General features: G+C 41.2%; 1 protein-coding gene across 10 annotated transcripts in view; it reads left to right on the top strand.

The window, feature by feature from the left end:
* The window catches only part of ITPR1 (inositol 1,4,5-trisphosphate receptor type 1), a 327,977-nt gene that overhangs the window by 121,554 nt on the left and 187,435 nt on the right, over nucleotides 1-18,988 (top strand). For all 10 annotated transcript variants that reach the window (XM_082728673.1, XM_082728677.1, XM_082728669.1 and 7 more), the window contains exons 6-11: nucleotides 6,053-6,139; nucleotides 8,700-8,858; nucleotides 10,784-10,882; nucleotides 11,940-12,023; nucleotides 12,133-12,279; nucleotides 17,784-17,879. In XM_082728673.1, coding sequence (XP_082584799.1) covers nucleotides 6,053-6,139; nucleotides 8,700-8,858; nucleotides 10,784-10,882; nucleotides 11,940-12,023; nucleotides 12,133-12,279; nucleotides 17,784-17,879 — 672 coding nt within the window. The remainder of the gene's footprint in view (nucleotides 1-6,052; nucleotides 6,140-8,699; nucleotides 8,859-10,783; nucleotides 10,883-11,939; nucleotides 12,024-12,132; nucleotides 12,280-17,783; nucleotides 17,880-18,988) is intronic.

Below are 18,988 nucleotides of genomic sequence, written 5' to 3'. Positions count from 1 at the left end.
AGCTGGATGGGGTTCTTTAGCCACCCGTTTGCAACCTGTAATGAACTGTCATTTTTTCTTTCAATGAAAGTTCCTTTCAGGGCTCCTTCTCATGAATGAACTGTGAAAAAAACTGCATAGTTGAACAAAAATGCAATCTTGAAGGTGATCAAGAACTCTGAACACATTTGAAAAGAAAGAAAGAAAGCAAAAGAAAGAAAATGAAATAGCTCTTTCATGCTGTTGGTTCTTTAAAACATTTTTTTAAAAGGAAACTAGTACTTTCCCCCTATTTAGGGTTGCTGATGTGACTTGGAGGTTGACTTCGTGCATTTCCTACTTTGCTGCTTATTTGGACTTTTTTTCCCCTCTAGTGTCTGGAAGTCGTGTATGTGTTTTAGTACAGTCATTAAAATGTTGTATTCTGGGCAGCTGCTTACTTTTCGGGGTTGATGGCAAGTCTCCAGTGGGTTTTCATTTTTATTTTTGTCAACTACTGTGCAGCACCCTAATCAAAGGTCAGATTATTTTAAATTAATGCCATTTAAGGAATTAGTTGTCTAGACCACTTGACTTCCTTTTCACTAGGATAAGCAGCATATAAACAGCGTTCTGAGGGAGAATGACATCTAGTGGCTGGTTACTGTGTGTTCATTCCCTCTGCAGGACTAATTGGATTGGGACTCTTCTCGTCATGATTTATCAAAAGTCTTTTGGCAAAATGAGCTTTTCCCACCCACAAATCAAATAATGTGTTCAAAGGCTTTGACTACTGTTTGCCAACAGCATTTTGACCTATTCTGTTTTGGTTCTGAGAAACTTGTCAATTACAATAAGTCATAGTCTTGACAAACTAGGAAAAGCCAGAGGAGTGACGAGTCTCTGGTCTCCCGAAGCTTGGGTCCTATATTGCTTGTTTTCAGAAACCTTAACTCCATATTGTATTACACATTGTAGAGCTTGTTGACCTTAAATAACCTTTCCCCATGTTCCAGTGACCTTTCTATAGTAACTGAAGAATGGTTTCTCTATTTTTCTGACATAAGCTAACAGGTGGCTACGATAAGATTGACCTTCATGTCACTTAGGGAGCATGGTAATATCCAGGGTGAACCATGGTGATAGAAACCATAGCATTAAGTGTGATTTTTTTTTCCTTGGAAATTCAACCCAGTGTTTAAGAGAGAAGAGCAACAGGTGTTTAAATTACAAGGTTTTAAATTTTGAAAACATAACACACTTAAGATGAATTTTAAAAATCCAGGCTGTCACAGAGGTATGATGAGGTTTTTGAAGAAATAATACACATGAGTATTACAGAAAAAGAACTTCAAAATATATGAGTAAGAAAAAGAAAAAAAATACAATCCCTAAATCTTACTCCTCAAATATAGCCTTGGTTTATATTTGGCACCCCCATCGCTGTATATTCCTGTATTTCTACATTTTGAAGTATCAATGGGAACATACGGCTGTTTTTTTTTTTCTTTAACTCACTTTTTTTCACTTAATATAAGAATAAGAATCTTTTATTTTCCTGTTTAGTGGCCACATGGCCACTTCCTCTGTTATATGTCAACACTGTGTTTTACATAGTCAGTCCTTGTGGGGTGGGCGGTATTCACAATCTTGGCAGTTTTTACAGGACTGAAACTAGCTGTTATGGACCTGTTTGTACGCAAGATTATCTTTTTAGGAGAAATTTCTGTAAACAAAATCGCCAAATCGAAGTGGCGCCCATTGAAAATCCTTGAGAGATATGGCCAGATAATCCTTCAGAAAGATTTGTCAGTTCACCGTTTCACAGCATGGGCCATTCCTTAGAATGTACTTGAGGGATTGAACAGACCAAGTTGTGTTCTGTTCAAGGCCAAAACAACCTCAATCAGAGGGCCCACGCGTAGTTAGTACCGGACTCCCTTTTTATCGATCTGTGTCTCACCTATTGAAACACAAAGGTCATGAAGATGGTTTTGTCTAAGGCTGGAATTTGGCTTTGTAGAGGAAGTTATCTAAGGAACAATGGGTGAATTCAAGTGAACACATTTGGCATTTATGTATTTAGTAAAAAGTAAAATGAATTGGAGAGTTTTCTCCTTAAGCAAAGTATGCTTATCCTTATAGGAAAAGTGAAGTCTTCAAATAGTCCATGAGGTTGATGCATTGAATGTTCTTATATATAATTATATAGGCTTGGTTATCATTAAACCTTTCAACGGTATTTCCGACGAGACAGTCAGCATTTTAAGAGAGGTTCTTGGGTATTTGTTCTCTAATATTTTCTAATTTTACCTTTTATATCTTTTTAAACAAATACTCTTTAATATGTAGAGCTGGTGGCATTTAATTTTTAATACGGACTATATGCCTTCTTGATGACTGACTTGATGTTTCTTTTTAGACATGCCAGCAAACGCTGAGTTGCCACATCTGTACTTCATCTAAGTGTAGGTAGGAACTTAATATTTTAGATGAGTGCTTCTTAAACGGAGGCCACTGGAAATTGAGAGTAAGAGGAGTGCCCATGAGAGTTTTTTCTCTTAAACTGTAACCTTTATATCATTTATTTATGTATTTATTTATTTTTTAAGATTTATTTATTTTAAAGAGAGGCAAAGGAAGAGGGACAGAGAGAATCTCAAGCAGACTCCTGGCTGAGCACAGAGCCTGACACCGGGCTCAGTCTCACAATCCTGAGATTGTGACCTGAGCTAAAATCAAGAGCCAGTGGCTTAACTGACAGCCACCTAGGTGCCTTTATATCATTAAGTTCAAGAAACACTGCCTTGTGAATTACTAAAGATGAGTCCTTTCAGTAGGAGGTTTTGAGTATAGGAAAAACTGTATTTATTGGAAAACGTTGTGTCTTATTTTATTGAATGTATGATTTTTCCCACTTGGACATTTTTTTCTTTCTTGAATGTTCTGTCCATATTAACAGAGACAGCGACTTAGCAGAAAGAACAAATGCCTCTCTAAGAAGTCTAAACCTTCCTTCCAAGTGCATTCAGTCCAGTGCTGTGTTTGGGAGACTACCTGTAGAATGTGTAGGGTACTCCAGAGATCTCTGGAGGGGTGCAGCCCAGGCAGGAAACGAGGGAGAACAGAAGGTGGGAGGAAATGTAGGGAGGCTGTGGATAGAGGGGAAGGAAGAGCTAAGCTCGGTGCTGAGGGCAGTTCAGATACCTGGGATGGTCATGTTGTCCATCCTGGTATTATTTCTGGATGTGTCTTGAACCCAGTGGATTTTTATCCTTGGGTAACTGAGAGAAGCCGACTGGTACCCGATTCCAGGAGAAAGAGGGAGGGACGTCTCTGAACAGACCATTGTTTTACAGGGCTGAGACAGATGGGAGAAACTTAACAGTGATCGGCACCATCATAGGCAGGTCATTCCATCCTGTAACGTGGTTTCTTTTTGGTTTAGGATTGCTTTCTGCAACTTATTTTTGTCAGAAGATGTACCTTCCTAAAAATACCTACACTGAAGGTAGAGATGGAGCAGATGCTGAATTTGAAGGAAATGGAAATATTTTTTACCACCCAGACACCCAGTTCACCAGTGGAAGTTCTCATCATTAGAACACTAGAACATTTCTTAACTTTAGTGATGTAGTATAATAATGTTAGAATTTATTGAATGCCTATTATATATCAGGCATACATTTTCTCTGATCTCCCTTGCATTGTCCCCATTTTGTGAACAAGAATGCTGAGTTGGGCTTGGGAAGATTAAGTAACTTGGTCAAGATGGTAAAGCTGGTATGTGGTGGAACCAGGGCCAAGCCCAGAATGTCCTATAAGAATAGAGACCGTTCTTAGGAAAGAGACCCATTTTCTCATTGGCATCTGGGGACATCTGGCCTCAAGGAGAGGGAAACTCTGGGAAGAGAACAATGGGAACTATTCTGAAATGCACAGCTGGTCACCAGGGTTTTATTATCCATCAGATTAGATACTGATTTCTTCCTGCTAATTTATTTCTGTTTGACCCAGTCAGTCTAGGTTTGGGGGACAGAGCTTGGAACAACAATGTCTTTATTGCCTAGGACAAAGCTAGTTCCCCTTCAGCTTTGTTATAATATGATAACAGTACTTTCTGAGGTGTACAAGTAAATGAATAAAAATGCCTGTTCCGGTTGATGGCCCTGGCAGACTCTTCTGGAACCCTGTCTTCAGTTTTCCCAGGTTCCCGAGCATGCCAAATTTGGACTAGTAATGACTGCTGGCCCCTTTTGTACCTATAGATTTGCAGTTAACCCAAATGTGGGTTTGAGGATTATCCCTGCTACTTAATAGATGTGATTTTTAAAAAAAAATATCCAGCATCATTATATTTTATTTATTTTTGAATTGAAGCGTAGTTGGCACACAACGTTAAATTAGTTTCAGGTGTAAAAATAGTGACTGGGCACGTTCATAGGTTATTCTGTGCTCACCAGAAGTGTAGCTACCATCTGTCACCATATAACACTGTGACAGCATCATTGAGTCTCTTCGCTATGCAGTGCCTTTCATCCCCATGGCTACACCTCCCACTCCACTTCCTCTTTGCCCCCTCTCTTCTAGCACCAACCAGTTTGTTGTCATTATATATTGGTCTCTTTCTGCTTTTTTGTTTGTCCATTTTTTTTAAACGTGGGTTTTGAACTCACGGTCCTGAGATTGTGACCTGAGCTGAGATCAAGAGTTGGATGCTTAGCTGAAGGAGCCACCCAGACACCCCTTGCTGGTTGATTTGTTTTGTTTTTTAGGTTCCACATGTAAGTGAAATCATTAGGTATTTGTCTTTGTCTGACTTCCTTCACTTAGCATAATACCCTCAGGTTCATCCATGTTGTCACAAATGGCAAGATTTCATTCTTTTAATGGCTGAGTAATACTCCTTTGTGTGTGTGTGTGTGTGTGTGTGTGTGTGTGTGTGTGTGCGCGCGCGCGCGCGCTCACATAGCACAGTACAGATGTGGGTTTTTTGTTTTAAGATTTTATCTATTTATTTGAGAGAGAGAGAGCGTGAGCGCATAAGCAGGGGGCAAAACAGGCAGAGGGCAAAGGAGAAGTAGGCTCCCTGTTGAGCAAGGAGCGCCATGCAGGACTTGATCCTAGGACCCTGAGATCATGACCTGAGCTAAAGTAAGACCTTAACCAACTGAGCCACCCAAGTACCCCAAAATAAGACATTATTAAACAAATTTTAAGTATACACAGAAGTAGATATTATTAACAATTTCCTTGTGTACCTACTATCCAACTAATTATAGTGTCGAGTAAACCTTTCAATCTCTGAGTCTATGTTTTTTCTTTTTAAAATGGCGATAACAACCCCCCCTCAAGGAGCTTCTATAAAAATTAAATAAATGGGGCACCAGGGTGGCTCAGAAGGTTAAAGCCTTCAGCTCAGGTCATGATCCCTGGGTCCTGGGATCGAGTCCCGCATTGGGCTCTCTGTTCAGTGGGGAGCCTGCTTCCCCCTCCCTATCTCTAACTGCCTCTGGGCGTATTTGTGATCTCTGTCAAATAAATAAATAAAATCTTTAAAAAATTTAAATAAATTTTAATAATGTCTAATAATAATAAACAGCATTCCATTAAAAGCTGCAGTGACCAGGCACTATGGTACATGAGTATAGGTACTATTTTTATCCTCATTTTACAAAAGTAGAAACTAAGGCTCAGGAATTATCCAGAACAGAGAACCAAAAGTCACCCAAAATCAGCATTTAAATTCAGTTTTATTTTATTCCAAAACCTTAAAAGAGGACTTTTACAAATCATAAAAGAGTTATGCAAATTTTCTCCCACCCCTACCCTATTTTCCTCAAAAATACATAAGCTTTTGACGTAATCTTAACCTAAGCAGATGTCCATGAATGCCTGAAAGAAAAGAAAACATTTTTAAAAAAGCCAAGAAGGGCAGAGTGGGATGGCTTCCTGAACCCCTTGCTCATTTTGCTTACGTATTTGCTTATTTCTGCATTTCTCGTATGAACTGGTGACATGGGTTTTGCATCACTGTGGAGAAACACAAGCCATTGTTGTCTCTTTGTGACCAGTCTTCCTTCTCCATGTACAGCATGCTGCAGACTTGGAAAAGAAACAGAATGAGACAGAAAACAGGAAATTGCTGGGGACCGTAATCCAGTATGGCAACGTGATCCAGGTAGGTCATGACCACTCTTCTCTTCTGGAGCTGGAGTGTTACAAAGAACAAAGCTGAAAAATAAACACATAAGATTGGGTTTGGACAGCTTTCTAACAGGGCTCCCATGGAGACAGCCGGTCTGGTGCAAAAGGTCTAGCATTTCTTCTTATATGGGTTGAATTCTTGGGCTTTTGAGTTGGCTCTCTCAGTGCAAGAAGCCGCTACTCTACCCTCTGGTTGGTAATTTAAGTTCTGTGCAAATATTTGAAGCGGGAAGTTCCCTATCTGGAAATGAGCCTGACGGCTGCACTTTTGTTTCACTTGCCTTCCTTGAAAGTTCTCTCTATTGGGTAAAAATTGGCTTCCCTGTACCTTTTATCTGTTGGTTCAAGAGCTGGTCATGGGGCAATCACTGCAATTCAGTACCTTCAGGTAGAATATTTGTTGACAGGTTTCACGTCTTGTCTCATAGATTGTGAGGTTCACTTGTTTATCCCTTGTGCCTTTAAAGTTGGCATGGGGTTAAATCACACTTTAGGAAATAGCTATTGTGGGGTTTGCTAAGAAAATCTATCTGGGTCTTTCCTTGCAGAAAATAGTGTGAGAGGAGGTCCAGTGCTAAACGTAGCCTTTCCTCTTCTTCTTTTTAAAGGTTTTATTTATGTATTTATTTTAGAGAGAGAGCTGGTGTCTGCATGAGTGGGGGTGGGCGGAGGGGAGGAGCAGAGGGGGAAGGAGAGGGAGGGGACAAATCTCAAGCAGACTCCCCACTGAGTTCGGAACCCAATCAGAGGCTCCATCTAGAGACCCTGATACTGACGTGAGCCAAAACCCAAGTCCAAGGCTTTACTGGCAGAGCCACCCAGATACCCCTGTAGCCTTTTTCTACTTACCTAGTTGCCGGGTCATTTTGATAGAGACACAAAGGGTAATAGTTACCAACTTTTGAAGACCTGACCCATCTGGTTATCCTGCTCTATTATTTACCTTTTGGAAAGATAGCGCTTACCATTTAAACTTGACTGGATACAAAGGAATTCTTTCCTGTTGTTATTTGTGAAGCAGTGATAATCTAGAGCATGAGAAAAGTAGAATTGCCACATTGGTAATAGCAACCTTTTATGTTTAAATGGGTTATTATTATTTGGCTTTTTGCAGTAGTAAAGTAGCTTTAAAATCTGTGTGAAGATATGTCCTGCCAGTCCCCCTTGACCATCCTTTCAAGTTCTGTCCAACTGAGAAAGGACACAAGGGGCCAGGTGGGTCCAGAGTTCAATATCTGCTTTATTACTGGGTCAGTCTAGTGCCTTCAAATTCTGGACTCCCTCCTGTGGTTAGATCAGAGAATATGGCTTGAACTGAAGATGGAAGGTAGGCACAGGGGCTAAGAATATAAACTCTCCCATATATTCCAATTCAGATTTTGTGACTTAATAACTATGAGATTTGGGGCAAGAAATGTTCCCATGTCTCAGTTTGCTCACTAGCAAAATGGGAATAATAGTAGTACTAGTTTTCTAGAATGATTGAGAGGTACCTGTCCCAGAGTAGGCTCTGAATATATTTTAGCTGATATTACTTACTATTACTTCTTTGAACCCTGGATCTTGGGATCTGTCTCCATCTCTATGTAATGTCAGTTTATAAACCAACTGAGTCCAGCACCTGGACAGCTATGTGGAGGATTAGGGGCCACTCACCAGAGTAATGATGAGACTTAAGAGGGCATTGCCTACCCCTTGTGTATAATGACCAAGGCATGCCAGGGACTCACAAATCAGACTCATGATTCATGACCCATGACCCTAAAAGCATTGATAGAATGCTGTTGAATTGCTAGAAGAATGTGGACCTCCTAGGAATGTTCTAGAAAGTGTACCTGTTGACATGTGAAAAAGGGATATTGGCAGTTGGCAATGCAGTTTCATACTGGTCTTAATATTTCTCCAGGATTTGGGCAATCTTTCATCTACCCTTCCATCTTCTCTTATAGCCTGTTAATTTGGGAGGCATTAATCAGTGCTTCCTGGTGTAGACCTACTATGAGACAAGTTGTTTCCTATTTAGATCTTTGGGTTTCCCAAGAATCAAGAATAAAGTACTTAGCAGTTGGAGGTGGAAATTTACAGCAGCCATGTTATTCCACATGAAATGACTACTCCTTATAGGGTCATCTCTTCAACTATTTCTTGTGCTCAAAAGTGCCTTCCCTCAGCTCTGTGTTCAGGTCAGCAGTGTTCGGATTGCAATTCCTCAGCTTCTTTACATGGGATTAGGCTCCTACTTGTTAAAAGATGGTATGCTCATCCTTGCTGATGGTGCACTTGACCTGAACAACTACCATCTTGTCCATGGCCATGTTGGGGGTGGGGAATAAAATATTTCTTCTTCCCTCTGCTTCTTCCTTTGCTCTTCCTTATTTTCCAATTATGCTCTGCCTCAGATACGTTGATGATTTTCTAACTTTAAAGTTAGCTCAGGGGTGGAAGGAATATTTGAAACATATTTTGTGACTGAAGACATCACAGAGATTCAGAGACCTGCTGGCACTCACCTTATTTCCTCTGTGGGTTTTCAGCTCCTGCATTTGAAAAGTAATAAATACCTAACTGTGAATAAGAGGCTTCCAGCTCTGCTGGAGAAGAACGCCATGAGAGTGACTTTGGACGAGGCGGGAAACGAAGGGTCCTGGTTTTATATTCAGCCGTTTTACAAGCTGCGATCCATCGGAGACAGCGTAAGTGCAAATTCGCAGCCTGGGGAGTGCCCCATGCCAAGTCTCCAGCCCTAACTGTATATACAAGTCAATGGGAGAATTTTATAGTTGGAACCAGAGGCTCATCCTGGATGAAGAGAAGGGAGTCACTATGGAAACCAATGTTTGGGAAACAGGGAAATTTGGAGAGAAGTGTGACCTAAATACAGTAGCTGTGTTTTTCCTACTGAGTTTCTGAAAAAATTGGATGAATAGCCCATTACCTCAGTAACTTCACCATGAAAACAGCTATCCTATATAAATGTCCTGGGCAGTGTCCCTGTCATTCTAGATCACTTGTGGAATGGAAACGCCTCTCTATGTTGGAAATACAGTTAGTAGAGAAGGAGAAGAGAAGATAACTAGATACAGTAGGGAGGGAGAGTGGATTTTAGGATGATGCTTCAGTTGTTCCTTTATCAGTAAGCTGGCAGATTCTCCATCTCGTGTCAGTGACTGGGGTTGGTCCTCAGCTGGCTCCTCTGCTTGGGGGGTATAAAGCCACCAAAATCCTTGTCCCTGTGACTCAGAGCATTCTGGTAGTTGTCAGCTGCATTAGTACGTCATTATGTGGGCATCGACTTGACAACAAGTATGTTTAAATGCTATTAAGCTGTTTTTCTGACCTTGTTAGGATTTGACAATAGTAGCTTCTTACTAACACAAAATGTGTTCCTTAAACAGTTTGAAATCTGGTTAAAATGCTCAGCTAGCTTTAATCTCAAACTGAGTTTTGCCGTTTTTCATATTGCTATTTCAGTTTGCAAGCTTTGGGCAGTGAAGTATTCATTTATATGCTGGGGTATGTATTACGTTATACGCTGTATCCTAGAAGCAGGTAGAAACAGACCACACCTTCCCAGATGGTGTGTAGTAAATATTGATCCCCCACTGAGGAGAGAAGAACAAGTCCAGTAGAGCTTAGTTTTCACCATAGGTTTTGGTTTTTTGAGGTCCATATCTCTATCTATCTATCTCTATCTATCTATCTTTCTATGTGTGTGTGTGTATGTGTATTTATTTGGAGTTAGGGAACATTTAATTGTATGCCCTCCCCAAATGTAGCAAACTGAAAATAGATGAGTTTTACCTCTTAGGAAGCCATCAATTAGGTTTTCCTTCCCTCTGCCCTCATAATAAAAGAGCAAGATGCTCTGTCCTGAAATTCGTATTTGGCAAATCCTTGACCTTCTTTAAACTTATCTGTTTAGTTGTGCCTTAGTTGAGAAGGTATGATGGCATGGAAAGGTTGATTATCCTTTGTAGGATAGTGTTTTACAAACACGTGTTGATCTATTTGTGGACTCCCATCGGTTTAGTGGCTTGTGACTATCATTTTAGAAAGTGGAGAATAGATAGTATCAGGCTGTCCTAAACATAATGAGGATAACTATTGTTTTAAGGAGGTAACTTCTGTTTTAGGTAAATATAGATAAGTATATCTATATATGTACACCCACATACATATATACACACACACACACACATGTGCACATAAGTAGGTATGAACTGGAATATAATAGAAATGCATTTCTTATTCTGGCTTGTACAAAAAGAGTATGAAAGTCATTACTTTAGATATAGATGATTATAGCTTTATTCATTTAAAAATAGACTTCCTTCAGGCAATGTTCTGCTTCTATTCCTAATACTCTGAGCTTTTTTATAGATCTCTTTTAACATAGGAAAGGGGGGATATTCACAGTTGGCAACGGTGTCCCATGCTAGTCTTGGTATTTCTCCAGGGACTGGACGGGGATTGTGGGACTTCACTGCTTGGCCTGTGTTTGGCTGTGATGGGTGAGGATGTACCATATCCAAGGGTGTGGTCTAAACATCCCCACCTGCTCTCCACGAGGACGTCGGACCCTTTTTTTTAAAAGATCTGTTGGTCTCTTCCTTTCCAGGTGGTCATTGGTGACAAGGTTGTACTGAACCCCGTCAATGCCGGCCAGCCTCTACATGCCAGCAGCCATCAGCTGGTGGATAACCCGGGCTGCAACGAGGTAAGGGAAACCGCGTGATGGCTAGTGGGCAAGGAGAGGCCTCAGGAGCGGGGCTTCTGGGGGCCACAGCAGGTGCGTGATGAAAGTGACCTTATTAGTGACTCGGGACGGCATACCTGTTCTGGAGGGGAGTAACCAAGGCCTAGAATCAGGGTTGGGGGAGGGCTAATAGCTCCCCCTATGACTCAGTTTACTAAGCCTCCTATAATTGGGAGATTGTTGCCTAATTTGTTAAGCCAGAGAAGGGCCTCTTCTTCACATTTTTCTGGCTACATGGGCACCTTTTTCCAGTTTGTTTGCCTTGGGTGAATGTCTTTGGCTGCTTATTCCGACGGGTGTGCTACAGGCCATCGGTGGCCCGGCAACGGGGATTTGTTGACTTTGGCAAAACATCTCCTTGGCCTCCAATTTGGCAATTCCAGGACCAAAGGACAGTAACTTGACTGTGACATAAATATTTGTCTATGGGTCAAGATCACAAGATCTTGTCCGCATTTCCAGGCTAGTTACCGTACATGTCCCTAATCTCCCTGTGCACTAGTTTTCCTGTCTGAAATAGGTGTGATGGTCCTTACCACTTTTCAGCGTGTTGCTGAGGACTGAATGTTGTCGTGAATATTAGTGCTTCGCCCAGTGCCTGGCATGTGTTTAGTGTACCAGCGGTGGCTGCTGTTGCCAGTGATTATCATTCACATTTTAGAATGTGTTCACTGCAGTCTTTGTACCTGTACATTTCTCGGTCCTTGTTTCTACTGAGCTTTTTACTTTTTGGCTGCAGAGCAGGAGAGTTGCAGAAGGAAGGCTGTGAAGAAGGTACCCTTAGTCATTTTGAGCATACATGTTGATGGGCAGAAATGCACCCTTTATTACCCAACATGTCTGCCAGGCCAGTTCATTTGGCAGTTCTGTGATCTTAATTGTATGAATTGGTAGGATTTTGGAGCGGAAGCACAGCCCTGCCTCTTAGGCAGTAATGTGGAGTTTTGGAGCTGGAAAACTCCCCACTGGAAAATAGTGGGGAGGGACGTGTGAAAAAACAACTGTATTTGTTTTTCAGGTCAATTCTGTCAACTGCAATACAAGCTGGAAAATAGTCCTTTTCATGAAATGGAGTGACAACAAAGACGACATCCTGAAGGGGGTGAGTTTGGTACTTCCCAGGCTGGCTGCACTTGGCTCTTCGTGGGGCAGTAGCTAAGTTCTCTGGTAAGATTCATGGTCCTTAAACCCTCCATGTGCTGACTTTTTAGGGTGATGTGGTAAGGCTGTTCCATGCAGAGCAGGAGAAGTTTCTCACCTGCGATGAGCACAGGAAGAAGCAGCATGTCTTCCTGAGAACCACCGGCCGGCAGTCCGCCACATCTGCCACGAGTTCAAAAGCCCTGTGGGAAGTGGAGGTAAGGGTGGGGACTGGAGAGGGAGAGAGAACATTCGGGGGTCTGTGAAGTGCTTAAGCTCACCTCTTTCTGAAAATGGGTTGGGATGACAGATGAATAAGCGCATCGTGCCACATCCGGAGGATGTTGGGTGCACTTGTGGGGAAAAATGATGTCGACTTGGGAAGCAAACTCTCAAGTGAAGTTGGAAGTTTCTTACTCTTGAATCATCGTTTCCTTCCATGTCTTCCTCGACCGTGCTCATATGTCCCAACAATATGTAACTGAGTGTCTATTCTGCAGGGTACCTCGGTGACTCATGTCAGGGATGGGATAGAGAGACATCCAGATCACTGGATGGCGATGTGGCCAGAGACATTTTCCTCTTGCTCTGGGGATGGAGGTGAGGGAGGGAGAAGTTCAGGTTGGGTGAAGGACGTGGCATCTGGGCTGGTATGGAACGAGATGGCGTGTATTTCTGAAGGCAGAGATGCGTAGAGCGTTGGTCACTTCATGTCAGATGGTGGCATGCAGTTGGGACTATGAGGCAGCAATGAGGTGAGGCTCAGCATCCCAGTTCAGTGGGGAGCAGCAGAGGATGGGCACGGAAGGGAAACAGAAACTGGGCTTGGAGTCTGGAGCCTGAAGGGCACCTATCCAAGCTGTGAGGAGTTCGGATTTAAGTCATAGGCCGAAGGGGCGTTTGGAGAGGAGTTTCGAGCAGGAGAGTAAAGTATTCAGTGTGCTACTTACGGAGATAAAGGATTCTGCTACTTGAGGAAATAAATGATTCTGCCTGTCATTTATTGAGAGGAGGTGGAAAGAGACTAGAATGGTGGGACCCTCAGACAATGGCATGAGTGCTTGGTGACAGAGGGGATGAGAGCCTGAGCCGCAGGACTTAGCCTCTCCCCAAAGCCCTTCTCTCCGTGTAACTGCAGCTGTTAGGGTACATGCATTTCTCTGTCTTGGCCTGCCTCCTCTCCTCTTCCTCCCTTGCTCTAATGGTTTCATGTTTTTACTGAGGTATAGCAGACAGGTCAAAAGTATACAAGTTGATGAGTTTTTACATACACACACAGTCACACGACCAGCACGCAATCAGGAAGTAGAAGATTAGAAGCAACTAGAAGGCTCCCTTGAACTTCTTTCCAGCACCATCTTTCTTTCCTCCTAGAGAAGTCGCCAGTGGTTGGACTTCCATCTTCCTTCTCCACCGTTAGGTGTTCTCTGTTCTTGAACTTGGTATAAATGGAGTCAGAGAGTGTATAATCTTGATTGGGTCTTTTTTTTTACTCAGCCTGATTATTTTGAGGTTCATTCATGTTGTTGCACATGTCAGTAGTTCATTCCTTTCTGTTGGTGAGGAATGTTTCCCCATGAGGTACACCACAATTTGTCTCTTCACCTGTGGATGGACCTTTGAGCTGATCCCAACATTTGGCTGTTAGAACTACAGCTTTGGAGGGCATTACAAATGTGCACAAGTCTCTTCATGGTTGTGAACTCTAATTTCTCTTGGCTGACTATATAGAAATGGAACAGCTGGATCATATGGTGGGTGTATGTTTAAAAAAAAACAAAACTACTGAACTATTTCCAGAAGTGTTCATATCATCTAATGTTCCTCCCAGCAGGGTATGGGAGTTCTAGTTCTTCCACATCATCACCAACACTTGGTATGGTTCGTCCTTTCCACGCTAGCCATTTTAGTAGGTGCATCATGGGATTTCTTAGTGCTTTTAATCTGCATTTCCCTGATGGTTAATGATAGTGAGCATTTTTTCATGCCTTTATCTGCCATCAGTGTATTATCTTCAGGGAAGTGTCTTTTGCAATATTTTGCCCATTTAAAAAATTGTCTTATGTTTCTTTTAACATGAATGTTGCAGTGCTTAGGTTTATCTTGACTGTTGTATAGAATAATTTCTACAGTTTTCATAATGAAAGGACTCTGCATAGAGTTTTCAATTTCTGCCTTCTTCTTACTCTTTTTCTCCTTTTCTCCACACCCAGAGCACTTGTTGGGAATTTTTTAGTCAGTGCCTACATAGAGACCCTGTCAGTCCTGTTAGATTAGAAACCCCTTGTGAGATAGACCTTTGTCATTGTTCCCTGATGTCACCACTGTACTCAGCACAGCCAAAACGTCTTTCAGAACTACTTTTCACATGATTTGGATACTACTGCCAAAAAACAAAAAACCCCAAATCAAAAAAACTTCTCAAGTGAATTTAAAGTAGTAAGTAGAAACTAAGAGAAAACTGAAAATACAGGAAAAAAGGAAGAAGCAATCCATCATTTCATTAACTTAATGTACCCATTTCATTGGAGCTGTTTGTTCTGTGAGCAGGTTGTTTTGCACAGTTGACATCACTTTGTCAAGTGATGACAAATATTTTTGCATCTTGCTTTAACATGTTGTCATAACTCCCACACCCCAAAACAAGCCCGAGCCCTGCAGAAGTCACCAAGGCTGACTTGAGTAAACTTACAAGCAGGTACCACCATGTCTTACTCATTTCTACATCGGTAGAAATGAGTTAAAGATCACAAGTTTTTGTGGAGGGTGTTTAAGGTCTGGACTTTAAAAACTTCAGATACTTAACTCAGAAATCCATTTCAGAACATCTTCTCCCTCTCTCTTTTTTCTTCTGAGAAGAAACAGCTGTCTAATTCTTATTCCCTAAAAAATTGTTTTCTGCTGGTTTTTCCCTGCATATCCTAGGAAAACATTGAGGGTTCCCCCCTTTTTTGTCTCCCGCTTTTTAATATTTTTCTTGCAGATTCTGGAATCATTAGTGCTCCTTTTTAAAAAAAGGAAGCCAATACCATGTATAGCATTTCTTGTACCTGTTAGTGACCAATTCTCTTGCTCTCACTTGAAAATGAGGAAACATATTTCACCTTCATTTTAAAAATCTTTTTTTTTTTTAAATAAATAATAGCTTCACTGAGCCACAACTCCTGCACTTAAAGTGTACAATTTAATGGTTTGACTTAGGTCTGTAGAGTTTGGCCACCATCACCACAGTGAAGTTTAGAACATGTTCATTACTCCAAGAGGAACCCCGTATCCCTAGTGATCACGCCTTGTTTCTCCTCAAACCACTCCCCTCTGGCAATCAGTTTCTTGTCTCTATAGAATTATCTATGCTGGACATTTCCTGTAAGTGTTATACTACACTATGTGACCCTTCGAATCGGACTTCTTTCGCTTCTTTCAGAGTGTTTTCAAAGTTCAGCCATTTTGCCACGTGACTCAATACTTCATTCCTTTTTATTGCCAAATAATATTCCATTGTATGGATACACCGTACTTTCTTACTTGATGGCATTTGAATTGTTTCTGCTTCTGGGCTCTTCTGAATAATGCTTCTGTGAACATTCACCTACCAAGTTTTTGTGAGGATACAGGTTTTTCAGTTCTCTTAGGGGTGGAATTGTGGGTCCTGTGGTAACACTGTTTAATTTTGTGAGGAACTGCCAGATAGCACTAGTTGATACTCCCACTGTGGTATATTAAGGTTCCAGTTTCTCCACATGGCCTTTGTTTATGAAGGCTATTTTTGATGGATGCAGAATTCTAAGTAGACGTTTTTTTTCTTTCTGTACTTAAAAGTTGTGCATCCCTTGTCATCTTGTGTGCATTGTTTCTGATGTGAATTCAGTGGTTTCTTACCTTTGTTCTCTGTATAGAGGTTTTTTTTTTTTTCCTGGCTGCTTTTTTAAGAAATTTTTTTATTTTATTGTGTTATGTTGGTCACCAGACAGTACGTCATTAGTTTTTGATGTATGTATAACACGCAGTGCTCCATGCAATCTGTGCCCTCCTTTAATACCCACCACCAGGCTCACCCATTTCCCTTCTAAAACCCTCAGTTTGTTTCCCAGAGTCCACAGTCTCTCATGGTTCTTCCCCCTTCTGATCTCTCCCGCTTCATTTTCCCCTTCTTTCTCCTAATGTCTCCTCCATGCTATTCCTGGCTACTTTTACAATTTTTCTTGATATTTCTGATTTACATTAATCTAATTATGATTTGCCTTGGGTATGTGTGTGTGTGTGTAGGTATGTATATGTGTGTGTGTGTTTTCCTGCTTTGAGTTCATTGAGTTTCTTGAATCTGTATGTATGTATCAAAATGGTAAAATTTGGGTTCATTCTGTCTCAGATATGTTTCCTCCCCCCACCAACCCACACAGAAATGCTGGATCATTTGATATTGTCTGACAGGTTGCTGAGTTTGTGGGTCACATTCTCCTGCTTCTCATCTGTCCAGTGCTTCATGATTATATGCTGAACATTGTGGTGCTATTTTATGGAGTACCTATATTCTGTTACCTTCCTTTAAAGAATTTTGAGTTCTGTTTTGTCACACAGTAATGTTACTTATGTATCAGATTGATGCTTTGGAGGCTTATTTTAAAGCTTTGCTAAGTCAAGTGTGCTACAATCTTTTCTCTTTGGGGGGCTGGCTTGGCCCCATCACTAAGGTGTAATTCTTCTGACATTTTATAGAATGTCCAAGGTGTTCCATGGAATCTGTCAGAACATCTATCTCCCAGCCCCAGATGAACAATGAGAACAATGGACTCACAGCTTTCCTATCATTCTTCACTGGGCCTTGTGTGGTCTCCCCTTACACATATGCAACTTGGTATTCAACCAAAAGCTCAAGGGGGCTCCTGTGTAGTTGTCTGGAGCTTTTTCTCTGGGTAGCTCTGTATTCTGGCCCCATAAATTGATGCCACTTTAGTCTCCCTAAATTCTGATGTATCTCCTCAACTCAGATCGGTGTCTTCTGCTTGGATTCTTCTTCCCAGTGCTACCGTCCAGAGAGGACCCTTAAGGCAGAAAGCTGGAATAATCATGAAGATCACTTTGTTTGTTTCCCCTTTCTCAGAGTTCACAGTTGTGTACTGCCCGTTGTCTAACATCGGAACACAGTTGTTTCCTGTATTTTATGCAGTTTTCTAGTCGTCTGTAGCAAGTTCATGTATTTTGTGCAGTGTTTAATTGTTCATGGCACCAACTGCCAGTTATTCCATCATGACTAGAAGTTGAACTTACATGTATTTTTATGGTAAATTGGCCCAGGCTCTGTGAGTTTCAAGTTCAGAGCACTGGCTTATCTGTGTGTTTCAGCACGTGAGTACAAGTACAGAATTCTTTCGGTTTCCTCTGAAATTTAGTTTTATTTGTCATGCCTTTTATGGATGCATTGTAGAATCTTAACTTCTACTTTATTATGATTAAAGCAAATAATCTGAAAGCCATTCAACTTTTTGCTGGAACCATTTCATATGAACTGGGAGACTATTTCTTCTTTGGAAAAAAATAACACTTCCGTATGTTTGTGCTCTGACATTACATGTGATACTTGCAGTGGCTTTGTTGGAAGATACTCATTTTTTTCAGCTAGTAAATATCACTCCTGAACTATGACTTAGGAGTGAAGTCTCAGTGCTGTCTTCCTAAGGGTTGACATTTTTTCCACTTCTGGTAATCATTCCTCCTCTTGTAGGTAGTTCAACATGACCCATGTCGGGGCGGAGCAGGATATTGGAACAGCCTCTTCCGTTTCAAGCATCTTGCTACAGGGCATTACTTAGCAGCAGAGGTAAGTAATAGCCTCTGTGTCTTTCTCTTTCAAGGCTGACACGTTCCGTTTTTTTTTTTTTTTTTTTTTCCCCATTTACCTGTGGCCATTGGGAAGTTAGATGCTCAGTCACCTTGCCTTTCCTTCGGCTTTTCTGTTTCTGCCTGCCTCATTTCTCTGCTTATAGATGAGAAAAGGTGAAGATGATTAACACATTTTAGTACTTCACAGGGATTTGATCAAGATGTGGGGAGAAAATAAGTTAGAAAATAATACTGACATGGGAATGCAATGTACAGCATGATGACTGTAGTTAATTATATTGTATATTTGAAAGTTGCTAAGAGAGCAGATTTAAAAAAAAAAAAAAAGGAAACAATGCTTCTCTGGGATTTAGGATTATAAAATTTTTGCTCTTACGTTTTGATCTCCCCATGTCTTATCTACCCACTCTGCTCCTAACATGAATGTCCAAGACTCAGCTGTGGTGAAACATGGTTGTAAAGCTGGAAGCGTTAAGACACATAAAGAATTAGACAACTTTACCAAGTATTCTGGTTTTCAGAGCACTGCTGGAATAGACAGGGTCTTATCTTTACTTGTAGGAATGCCAAAAATCAAAGACATTAACTTTTCCTTAAATGTCTGTAAAGGGTTTTTGAGGAAAGGCAAGACTCAGTACTGAACAGGAGGAATTGACTTTTTAATTTTTGTGCTCAATTAAGGAGCCATCCTACCGTGTGGCAGATGCTGAGTTTTACTCTGATCTGCTGGGAGATGTACGATACATATTTATATCAGATTCTTGTCGTACATCAAAAGATACCTCCCGCTAGTCCGATTCCACTGTGGGACGGCTCAGAGATCTTCAGGGTGATTCAGTATTGCCTCTGCTGCTGACCCCAAAGAAGGCTGAATCGAAATGTACTGAGCCCCTCATCCTGGAGATGCCTGATACTTGGAAGAAATGATGATTTCAAAATACTTACGAACCAAAAGTCAAGACCAAGTTGAAATTTAAAATGAAGCCGTAAGGAGTTACAGACCCAGCCAGCCAGCTGTGAGAAATGTTGATTCCAAGTTTTGCCAAAGATCAGTGGTGGTTGCATTATTTGTTATGTTCTGAAGTG

This window comes from Mustela nivalis, assembly GCF_964662115.1.
Source record: "Mustela nivalis genome assembly, chromosome: 1".
Taxonomy (NCBI): domain Eukaryota; kingdom Metazoa; phylum Chordata; class Mammalia; order Carnivora; family Mustelidae; genus Mustela; species Mustela nivalis.
Note: the sequence above shows the minus strand (reverse complement) of the source record. Positions and strands in the feature narration are given on the sequence as shown.